Raw genomic sequence first — 12,345 nt, 5'->3', positions numbered from 1 at the left:
CCTGGATGAACCCATCTTCTGAGAACTAGATCTGTGGCTTTCAATTTCAGTGATCCAGAACTATGCAAGAAGTCCAGGTATGACCTATGGAAAGCTATTTTAAGGGCGATAAAACAATTCTGATCGAGGTTAGAGATATAATCAGGTGCACGTCAGTTCCGGCAAAGTTTGTTCGCCATTGCTTCCTATATAGTGAAACCTAACATCATGAATGGCTGTGATACTTCATTCCCAGATGAGCTCAACACCTTCTATGCACACTTTGAAATGGAGAATAAAACTCAGCCTGTGCAAATCTCTGCCGCATCTGGCGATCCTGTGATCTCTGTCTTGGGGGCTGATGTCAGGATATCTTTCAAGAGGGTGTGAACCCTTGCAAGGTCGCAGGTCCTGATAATGTACCTGGTAGGGCTCTGTAAACCTGTACCAACCATCTGGTGAGAATGTTCAAGGACGGCTTTAATCTCCGACTGCTGCAATCGGACGTTTCCATCTGCTTCAGAAAGGTGACAATAATCCCAGAGCCTAAGAAGAACAGGCTGATCTGCCTCAATGACTATCACCCAGTGGCAGTCTCATCCACTGTGATGAAGTGCTTTGGAAGTTGGCCATGGCTAGAATCAACTCCTGGCCTATTACCACAATAGGTCTACAGCAGATGCAATTTCACTGGCTCTGTATTCAGCCTTGGGTCATAACTGCGTCATGCTGCTATCTATTGATTACAGCTCAGTGTTCAACACAATCACACTCTCAGTTCTAGTCAGCAAGCTCCAAAACCTGGGCCTCTACCTCCTACTATCTGGATCCTTGATTTGCTCACCACAATCTGTGAATCAGAAATAACATTTCCTCTTCGCTGACAGTCAACACTGACACACCTCAAGGATGGATGCTTAGTACACTGCGCTACTGTCCCTGAACTCAGGACTGTGTGGCTAGTCACAGCTCAAACAGCATCAATAAATTTGCTGATGATGCAACCATTGTTGGCAGAATTTCAGATGGTGACGAGTGTACAGAAGTGATGCAGATCAACTGGTTGGGTGGTGTCACGACAACAACTTCGCACTCAACTTCAGTAAAACCAAGAAATTGAATGTGGATTTCAGGAAAGGGAAGTTGAGGGGACACACACCAGTCTTCATCGAGGGATCAGCAGTGGAAACGGTGAGCAGTTTCAAGTTTCTTGGTGTCAACATCTCTGAAGATCTAATCTGGCCCAACATATTGATGCAGTTACAAAGAAGGTACAACACTAGGAGTTTGAAGAGACTTGGCATGTCATTAAGGACACTCACAAATTTCTGTGGTGAGCATCACCGCCTGGTATGGAGAGGCCACTGCATGGGATTGGGTACTGCTGCAGTAAGTTGTAAACTCAGCCAGTTCCATCATGGGCTCTAGCCTCCCCAGCATCAAGTACACATGTTCAAAGGCTATGCCCTCAGAAAGGTGACTCCATCATTAAGGACCCCCATGACCCAGGTCGTGCCTTCTTCTCATTGCTACCATTAAGTGGGAGGTACAGGAGCCTGAAGACACACACTCAGTGTTTCAAAAACAGCTTCTTACCCTCTGTTATCAGATTTTTGAGTGAGTAATGAATCCACGAACACAACCTCACTATTTGTTCCTCTCTTGCACTACTTAATTTAATTTTAATATTTTTATATTCATACTTACTGTAATCTGTAGTTATGTATTGCACTGAACTGCTGCTACTGCAGCAAAACAACAAATTTCATGATGTATGCCAATGATATTAAATCTGATTCTGATTTCTCCACACGTTTTTCTGGTAATTCTTGTTCTCCAATTGAGAACTTAACTCTATTCTGTTAGTAGTAACTAAGAATAAGTTTGGAGGAACTGGACAAGTTAGGCAGCACCTGTAGAGGGAAAGGGACAGATGACATTTATTTGTCCAGGTGAAAGGTCTTGAGCTGAAATGGCAGCTGTCCATTTCCCTCCACAGACACTGCTCAACCCACTGAATTCCTTGAGCTTTTTGTTTATTGCTCCAGATTCCGACATCTGCAATATCCTGCGTCTCCAGCAGCATCTAATTTTTTTAACCAGAGGTTGTCAGTACTATGTCACATCTAGTATTTGGGCAGATAGGTGTCAGAGTTGGTCACTACACAGATGTCCCGCTGAAAGGTTCTGGCCCGAAACGTTGACTGTACTTTTTTCCATAGATGTTGCCTGGCCTGCGGAGTTCCTCCAGCATTTCGTTTGTGCTGCTTGGATTTTCAGGAACTGCAGATTTTCTCTTGTTTGTACAATTATACTTACTTACATTTCCTTCTCCTTTTTCTTCCAATGTCTTGGTCTTAAATTGCACTAATTAATAGCAGCAATTGGCATTAGAACTTACATAGGAAACCTCTAAGGTTTGAACGTCAGTGCTTTCAGCGTAGATTATGGAATCTAGCCAAGCCAATATCAAGGATGTGACGCTTGAGTCTTGAAGAATTTGAACTTGTGTCATTTGCAAACATTTGTGCTAATGTGGGGGTAAAAGATGAATGGGAAGAAATGAAATAGCCATGACCTTTCATTTTAATTTATCACCTCACATTCAAAAGAAGACTGACCTACTTTTATCATTACATAAATTCACAGGGTTTTGTGCAGCTAAAGGACATCTCATAAAACATGATAGATTTACAGTCAATCCTACCAGTGCTATCTTGCTGGCAACACTCTAATTTTTGGTTCATAATAATGTACTATACATTGCAGCCCAAGAATAGATTTATCAAAGAGATTTGGTAATGGCCTCTTTCTCAAAGTTCATGAGGCATTTTGAGGAAAATCTGCACATGAAGTACACCCTGTACCTAATAAAATCGCCACTGAGTGTATGTTTGTGGTCTGCTGCTGTAGCGCATCCACTTCGAGGTTCGATGTGTTGTGTGGTTAGAGATGCTCTTCAGCACACCACCGTTGTAGCGCGTGGTTACTTGAGTTACTGTCAGCTTGAACAAGTTTGGCCATTCCCTGACCTTCATCAACGAGGTATACTCCTCTGTAGAACTGCTGCTCACTGGATGTTTTTTTGTTTTCTGTACTTTTTTTGGATTTTGTTTTTTTTTTGCACCATTGTCTGTAAACTCTGGACACTTGTGTGTGAAAATCCCAGTAGATCAGCAGTATCTGACACCAACAATCATTCCACAGTCAAAGTCATTTAGTGCACATTTCCTCCGCATTCTGATGTTTGGTCTGAACAACTAAACCTTTTGACTATGCCTGTAGGCTTTTATGCATTGAGTTACTGCCACATGATTGGCTGATGAGATATTTGTATTAGTGAGCAGGTGTATCTATTTATTAAAGTGGCCACTGAGTGTACATGGTATGAACTGAGTGCCATGGAGCGAGCTATCATGAAAAACAATGGCATATAGCATCAAAGGTGAACATCAGAAAAGTGTATGAAAATAGGCAGACTACGTCAAACTTCTGAAACTTGTGTAGTGATAAGCATCTTGTGCATATTAAAAAGAGCATAATTAATACCAAGTGTAATTTGAAGGCATCCATCTAAATTTTGTTTTTAAGAATTTTAACTCGCAGATCTGATCCCTTTAAATTCCCCTCAAGTATCACTATTTTTTTAAAAAGTGATTTCTTCTATTTTACAGTTATTTTCCCTGAGTTCAATCGTCAGAATGGCAGTGTTATTGATAGTAAAGAATTGTGCTTGAAAATGTCGGCCATAGAGTGGGAAGACAGTTTTGTGTGGGTCCTTGTGCTGCTTTTGTTGTGCACTTGCTGATTTTTTACACCCTGGCTACTTAAAAGCTACAATAAACTTGTTCCACATAAGCCTGCTAAGCAAGAACCTGTGGAATTAAAGGAAAGATACCAGCATGAACAGAGGATTAGCTGACCGGCAGAAGGCGAAGAGTGGGAATAAAGGAGGCCTTTTCTGATTGGCTGCTGGTGACTAGTATGTTCCGCAGGGGTCAGTGTTGGGCCCGCTACTGTTTACATTATATGTCAATGATTTGGATGATGGTATTGATGGCTTTGTGGACAGTATGAGGATAGGCTTAAGAGCAGGTAGCGTTAAGGAATCAGAGCCTTCAGAATGACTTGGACAAAATAGGGAATTGGAAAAGAACTGACAGATGGAATACTGTGCAAGGAATAAAGATGCAGAGTATTTTCTAAATGGGCAGAAAAGTTAAAAAAAAATAATCAGAGCTGCAAAGAGGCTTGTGAATCCTTGTGTAGGATTCCCTAAGGATTATCTCGCAGGTGGAGTTGATGTTGAGGAAGGCAAATAGCATTCATTTTGAGAGGAATAGAGTATAAAAAGCAAGAGTATAATGCTGAGGCTTTATAAGCTTTGGTCAGACCACACTTGGAGTGTTGTGAGCAGTTTAAAGCCCCACATCTAAAAAAGCGTGTGCTGGCATTGGAATGGTCCAGAGGAGTTTTCATACAAATTATCCTGGGAATGAAAGGGTTAATGTATGAGGAGCATTTGATGGCTGTGAGCCTATTCTCACTGGAGTTTGGAAGAATGAGTTGGGTAGGGGGTATCTCATTGAAAACCCATTGAATATTGAAAGGCCTAAATAAAAAGAATGTGGACAGGTTGTTACACATAGTGGGAGAACCTCAGACCAAAGGCACAGTCTCAGAATAGAAGGATGTCCCTTTAGAACAGAGATAAGGAGGAATTTCTTAAGCCAGAGGTGGTGAATGTGTGGATGCCTAGCAGGACAAGTCATTGGGTATATTTAAAGCAGAGTTTGATGGGTTCTTCATTTGTAAGAAGGTCAAAGGGTATGGGGAGGAGAATGGGTTGAGAAAGAAAATAAATCAACCATGATAAAGGACGGAGCAGACTCAATGGGCCAAATGGCCGAATTCTGCCCCTATGCCTATGATCTCACTGGAAAATTAATCAAGCATGCTATTACCCTGTACCTTGGATTATTGAAATGTTGAGATTTTGAAAACTGTTAACATTATGGATTTTATTCACTAGATTAATTTTCCAATTTTTTTTCAAGTCTCATCCAGGTTATCACCTCAACCAGCCTCGCCTCAGGAAAGCTGTCCCTCTCCTTCCATCACTCAGAATAAGGTTATGTCTCCATCCCAGAAGCACAGCAAGAAGGCTCTCAAGCAGGTTAGCCTATCATTTCAAATTGTCTCTCATGTCTTTTTAGTAGTCTCATACCTATCCCAAACTTGGTGCCAACAGTTGAATTATTACTAACTTAGCTGAATAAATTTAAGCAAATTTTAATTTTTGGAATATGTTGTCCACATCTTTATTATACTTTATACTTTATCATTAATCTTTCAAGAATGTTAGGCCAAGGACAGTTGCAATTTTTCTGATTGAATATTTTGTTTTAAATATTCTAAGATAATTTTAAAAATAATGTAAAATAAAATGAAGGTTTTTTTTTCTGTGTTTTCTTTAAATGCCCATGCCCATGCCACTCATTTGAACATTGTGAGAAAATTGAAAAAGAAGAAATCCTCAATTTAAAATAAAGACTGAAGGTGTAATATTCTCTAGTTTCAGAACCCATATAAGCAAATCTTTTCAATTTGTCAATAAGACCATTGTAGATTTAATGTGATCTTTATAACGGTTTAAGTAACATTGTAATTGTGCCAGTTTTATTCTGATAAAGAAATGATACACATGCAAATGAAAGCCAGATGAATTAAGACTTCCTTGCCCAATGTTTCCAGATTCTAGAGATATGAAACAGGACAGGGTACGTATTCTTAGAGTCTACTGTGATGGGGATCATTGGGACTTGGCTCAATCTATATGCCTGTAATGCTGCTGCAAGCAGGGTTTCTGTGTCTTTTAATGTTCTGTGTAAGTTTTTTCTATTTATAAGATGACTGAATATATTGGAGATTGCACTATTTCCCAGGGAAATCCCCTGGAATTAGAAATGGAAGCAAGTGGAAGCCATGTTGATTCATTGTGTTGTGAATGGAACAGACATGAAGTTTTATCAGTAATTTGAATGAGCATTTTATTGTAAATAACTTATCCATCTGTATCCCCCTCACTGGTTCTGCTCCTTTCTTGATCAACACAGTCTAATCACTATTATTCTTAACATCAGAGATAAAAGTAATGCTCCAATCTCATGTTAAAAAGTAACCATCAATTCAAGTGATTGCTAACAGAGACTGAATAGTGAAACAGTTTGTACATTGAGGCATCTCTGGAAGTTGCCATTTTTCTAAACAATGTTGTCATTTCTAAGCACAAATAGGTTGTACATCAAAAAAAATAGCTTTCAGTCGTCATTTTTGTGACTTGAGGCTGTCCAAATAGAAGTGTTTTATGTTGTTATGCTTTAAATAATATAAAAGCTTTACATTTTTTAATACTGGCAGGGACAACAAAATAGGTGTAAATGTGTTTTTCATTAATATAATGCATGATTAAGCAAAACTTGTAGTTGAACAATGCTTAGTTAAAAATTGGTCATAATTGGTGGTTGTTCCATTGCATTTGTGTTTGTGATGTGGTATGGTGTTTCTCAGTTTTCATGTTGCATTCAATGTTCAACAAACCCTTTCGAAGAGCACTTCGTTCAAATTCAAGTTTATTGTCATCTGACTGTACGTGTATGCAACCAAATGAAACAACGTTCCTCCAGACCAAGGTGCACAACACATTAAAAAAATTACCACAAGTAAGTCTCTCAGCCTGAGGGAAGAAGGTACTGCCCTATCTGGCAGTCTAGTCCTGATGCTCCTGTGCCTCTTTTTCTTGACACTAGTAGATCAAAGAGATTGTGGGATGGATGGTAGGGGTCCTCAACAGTGCTTTGAGCCCTTTGGGTACAGCACTTACAATAAATGTCACAGATGGGGGGGGGGATGAAAATGCATACCTTAATTCAAATTAAACAATATTAATGTAGTGATTCTGGGTCAAGGCCCCATCCATGAAAAGATTATTGGGTTGACTTGCCATCTTTTGAAGGACCCAGGAAGAAAAATGTTCGATTCCTTGTCATTAATTGAAAAAAAATTGATGGCACAATGACATTGGCAGAAATATGTACTGCATTAAGACCATAAGATATAGGAGCAGAAGTAGGCCATTCGGCCCATGGAGTCTGCTCCACCATTCAATTATGGGTTGATCCAATTCTTCCAGTCATCCCCACTCGCCTGGTTTCACCCCATACCCTTTGATGCCCTGGCTAATCAGGAACAAATGGAGACTGCATTGATATACTGCTTGTGTGGAGTTAGATAATATATGGGCAAACATATTACCCCACTGGAAAAATAATCTTGTCTGGTAATGAATCAGACATGTGTATTTTGTTTAACCAGTTCATTATGGCACCTGAATGTGTTTGATATCAATCAGTGGTTTGCCTGAGGCCAGTTATTCCCTTTAACTTACCAAGTGCACAAACACCGAAAGCACTCGACAGAATTAAGTTTAATATCACTGGTATATATCATGATATTTGTTGTTATGTGACAGCAATACATAATACTGTAAATTACAGTAAGAAGTATATATACATTTTTACAATATAAAATAAGTAGTGCAGAGAGAGAGAGAGAGAGAGGGGTAGTGCTCATGGGTTCAACGTCCATTTAGAAATCTGATGGCAGATGGGAAGAAGCTGTTCGTTGATTGATAGATAGATAGATAGATACTTTATTCATCCCCATGGGGAAATTCAACTTTTTTTTAATGTCCCATACACTTGTTGTAGCAAAACTAATTACATACAATACTTAACTCAGTAAAAAAAATATGATATGCATCTAAATCACCATCTCAAAAAGCATTAATAATAGCTTTAAAAAGTTCTTAAGTCCTGGCGGTAGAATTGTAAAGCCTAATGGCATTGGGGAGTATTGACCTCTTCATCCTGTCTGAGGAGCATTGCATCGATAGTAACCTGTCGCTGAAACTGCTTCTCTGTCTCTGGATGGTGCTATGTAGAGGATGTTCAGAGTTATCCATAATTGACCGTAGCCTACTCAGCGCCCTTCGCTCAGCTACCGATGTTAAACTCTCCAGTACTTTGCCCACGACAGAGCCCACCTTCCTTACCAGCTTATTAAGAGTGTGTGCCTTCAGGATCCTGTACCTCCTTCCTGATGGTAACAATGAGAAGAGGGCATGTCTTGGGTGATGGGGGCTCCTTAATGATGGATGCTGCCTTTTTGAGCCATTTCACTGGTTGAAAATGTCCTGGGTGCTGGGGAGGCTAGTGCCAATTATGGACCTGACTGAGTTAACAGCTTTCTGCAGCTTATTTCAATCTTATGCACTAACCCCACTCCCCCCCCACAAAAAAAAACAAATGGTGCCAGAGCCAGTTGGAGTGCTCTCCACTATACATCTGTAGACATTTGTGAGTGTGTTTGATGACATACCAACCCTCCTCAAACTCTTAATGAAATACAGCATCTGTCGTGCCTTCTTTGTAACTGCATCGGTATGTTGGGCCTAGATTAAATCTTCAGGGATGTTGACAAGTAATGTCATATTTTACAAAGAAAATTAACTGCTCTAAAAATTGGTTAGCATGTCATTTTGAATAACTGTTGACACTTGCATGCCGTAACATGTCAAATGGTATTCATTATTTTGATTTCACCTCCTTTTGATTTGGGATTTTTTTTACACGTCTTCTCTTCAAGTAGCTCTGGGGACAAAGGAAATACTGCTTTCTTACTGCATTCATTTTCCCAAGTGTTTATAATAAGTTAAGAATTATGTTTATAGTCACAGGTTGTAATAGAAAAGTTTGTATCTTGTGAATAATTTTTCATCCATATTTTGCATTATTTTAACATATAGTTTATGAATATGTTGAACAATTCTGTCACAATTTAGACATTTAGTTCTATTAATTAGATTAATTGGTATAATTATTTTTATGTGTTTATCCCTGTTAATATACTATATATTGTTTAATTAACATAATTGACCAGGTAGAACTCTTTTTGTTTAAATATGCGCAGGCTTTGAAACAGCAGCAACAGAGAAAGCAGTGTCGCCCTGGGTTAACTGTGTCCTCCAACTCGCGGCTTTTGGTGAAGTCTGTGAAAACCACTGATCAGGCAGGCTCTAAGACTGGTATGCTTTCAACTTATCATATTTCCCAAAGATGGTTATTTCTTCTCCATAACAAAAATGATAATGTCACATCATGTGTTATTTTTGATTATATTGGATTTTATTCCATTCGGTTGCTTTATGTATTTGCACTGCAATTTCAGTTAAAAGTTACAACTTAAATAACTGATCAGCATGCAAGAATTGTGAATACAAGAGGACCATTTGTTAGTTTAAAGCATGTGGGGTCTAACCACTAGTGTTGGTTAAATACCGTTTTGTGAATAGAATTTTGTGAGGATGTGTGGAAGTGGGTTCCAAAACAAATTTTTGTCAATGCAACTCTTATCTGTAAACTGTGGGATATGAATTGATGCAACATGAAGTCTTAAACAGTACAGTTGGATGTGGCCATGAATGCTATAAGGATACTCTGAAGTTATTAGTAATCAAGGTGAGCTCAGATATACAAAACATTTAATTTACCTAAAGAAAGTTTTCACAAAGGCTGTTTTAACAATAACTTAAGTTCAAATCCCAGTGTTGTCTCCAAGGGATTGAATTAGTTGATTCAAATCCACAGCATTTTGGAGAATTACATGCTTTATTGAATATGCCTTCTAAAAAAAATTAATGTAAAATAGGTCCTAAATATGGAAGTAAATCTTCTGCTTCTGCTCTTGGAGCACACATCGCAAGCACATGCTGTGAAATCCCAAACCAATTTCTTTGTCTACTAACATTTATGAATAGAAAATGATCATCTCTGTGTGTGATCCCAGTGGATGCCATAAGTCATGGTGCAAAATTACTCCAAGCAATGATGGAGCGTGACGGTACAAGTTCAAGTTTATTGTCATCTGGTTATACGTATATAAAACCAAACAACAACATGGGCACCCTCACAGCATAGCACACACAGCACCCAAACCAAAATATTACCATAAATGCACAGGTAAACAGTCCCATATAAAGTAAGCAGCACTTCAACTGAGTGTCGAGACCACGGTGGTGGCAGGGTATTCTTTATTCTCACAACCTGAGGGAAGAAGCAGTTACACAGTCTGAGTCCTGATGCTTCTCATCCTCCGTCCTGACAGTAGATTGTGAGATGGGTGGTGGGGATCCTCAACAATGCTTTTGGCCTTTCGTCTGCAACGCTAACGGAAAGTGTCACAAGTAGAGGGGAGCAAGACCCCATGATCCTCTCGGCAGTGTTTACTATCTGCTGTACCATCTTGCGGCCCGATGCCTTGCAGCCACCATACCACACGGTGTTGTAGCCAGACAGGGCAGTCTCAAGGTGCTCCTGTAGAAAGTTGTTAGAATGGGGGTGGGGAGCCTTGCTCGCCTCAGTCTATCCTCAGAAAGTGTAGGCATTGCTTCGCCTTCTTGACTAATGAGGAAATGATGCAGAAGGGGCATACTGCCTGAATATAACATCCACATGCTGAGCAGGCCTAGGGTTGCCTAGTTGAGTTCATGCATAGGTTGTAATGAAGACAGATATTGCTTCCCCATCTACTGGAAATTAAATGGCCAAAAGCGGACCAACAATCTGGCCAAGATGACCTGTATTCCAAATTTTCAGAAGAAGTGGTTGAAGCAATAGTGAATGTTTGAGTGGCAATTTTCCACAATTTTCTGGATTTTGGAGTAGTTCCAATGAATTGAATAAACGCAAATATAGCATTGCTTATCCGAAAAAGAGTGAGAGAGAAAATGGAGAAGTACAGCCAAGTTAACTTGGAATAATTTCTCTGGGGCTTCCATCATGAAGAAGATGGGAACAGGAAAGTTGGAAAACGGGAACGTGAAATCATGCTGGTGAGACTCCTGTTTTCAAAGGGAATCAGAATCAGGTTTATTATCACTGATACTTTGTGGCAAAAGTGCAATGCAAAAATTACAGTAAGTTATAAAAATAAATAACACAAAAGAGGACGAGTGAGGTAATGTTCATGGACCATTCAGATATCTGATGGTGGAGGGGAAGAAGCTGTGCCTGAAATATTGAGTGTGGTCTTCTGATAGTTGTGATGAGAAGAGGGCATGTCTCGGAAGGTGAGGATCCTTCATGATGGATACCACCTACTTGAGGCATTGGCTGTTGAAGATGATCTCGGTGGCGAGCTGGAGCTGGCTGATTCTACAACCCTCTGCAGCCTCTTTTGACCCTGTGCCTTCACACTATACGTGAGGCAACTAGTCAAAATGTTGTCCTTCACGCATCTGTTGGTGACTTAACAAATCTCCCCAAGGTGTAGCAGCTGGTGTGCCTTCTTCGTGATTGCATCAATATGTTGGGCTGAGGATAGATCTGTTGGCATTCAGTTATTCCCATGCAGAGAGGTTTGGAATTTATTGAGTGTTAAGTGTTGCCAGGTATTTAAATACCTCCTTACATAATCTGTATTCTTGTCATGCCTCACCCGTTTTCATTTTACTCAACCTGCTGTAAACCATCTTTTTTATTTAGCCAACCTGTGATGTTCCTTGATTTCCAGGTTCTTTGGACTTGTTGCCTTTCACCATTACAGAAACTGCTTGATCCAGAGCTTCCAATCATTTGTTTTTTGAATTGCAAACAAAAATCTAAAGGTTCAAGTAATGGCCTAGAAATTCTATTGTGTCATAAAAGGCTTTGTAAAGTGCTGTAACGAGGCTTTATGAGGCTGAATTCAAAGCTGCTGTGTGCTATGGAATAGTGCTTAGGCTAATAAATGCATACAAAGGCCTTTCCTGTGTGGCTCTGTCATGGTTAATGGTCTAGGGTACTGTGGACTTCCAAACCTGATCTTTGGAATTTGCAGACATGATTGGATCTGCTTAAAGGGGCACACGTTTGGAGTTTTGACCAAGGGATTTGTGATCAGAAGCACGATCGGATGAGGGTCAGGTGGGCAGGAGGTTAAGGCCATGAGTGGGAGCCCAGAAGATGGAAGAATGGAATGGGTCAGTGTAGAATTGTTCAAGGAACTACCTACAAGAAAACCAGCATCTTGGACTCCTTCAACAAACAAGGTAAATATACACAAAATGCTGGAGGAACTCCGCAGCCAAGCAGCATCCATGGAAAAGAGTAAACAGTTGACATTTCAATCCGAGACCGTTCAGCAGGACCAGTTGAAGAGTCTTGGCCTGAAACGTCGGTTGTGTACTCTTTTTCACAACTGGCAGGTGTGTTTACAGACATTTTTAATCTCTCCCTCTCCCAGTGTAGAGTGGCCTCCTGCTTCAAA

The 12,345-nt window shown here is 39.9% G+C and overlaps 1 protein-coding gene across 8 annotated transcripts in view; it reads left to right on the top strand.

Annotated features, from left to right (window-relative positions):
* The window catches only part of LOC140733573 (putative Polycomb group protein ASXL2), a 195,953-nt gene that overhangs the window by 130,438 nt on the left and 53,170 nt on the right, over positions 1–12,345 (top strand). For all 8 annotated transcript variants that reach the window (XM_073057103.1, XM_073057100.1, XM_073057098.1 and 5 more), the window contains 2 exons: positions 5,037–5,155; positions 9,010–9,124. In XM_073057103.1, the coding sequence (XP_072913204.1) occupies positions 5,037–5,155; positions 9,010–9,124 (234 nt within the window). The remainder of the gene's footprint in view (positions 1–5,036; positions 5,156–9,009; positions 9,125–12,345) is intronic.

Source organism: Hemitrygon akajei, chromosome 9 (genome assembly GCF_048418815.1).
Source record: "Hemitrygon akajei chromosome 9, sHemAka1.3, whole genome shotgun sequence".
NCBI classification, from domain to species: domain Eukaryota; kingdom Metazoa; phylum Chordata; class Chondrichthyes; order Myliobatiformes; family Dasyatidae; genus Hemitrygon; species Hemitrygon akajei.
The sequence above is the reverse complement of the archived record's forward strand: the minus strand, read 5'-3'. Positions and strand labels throughout refer to the sequence as shown.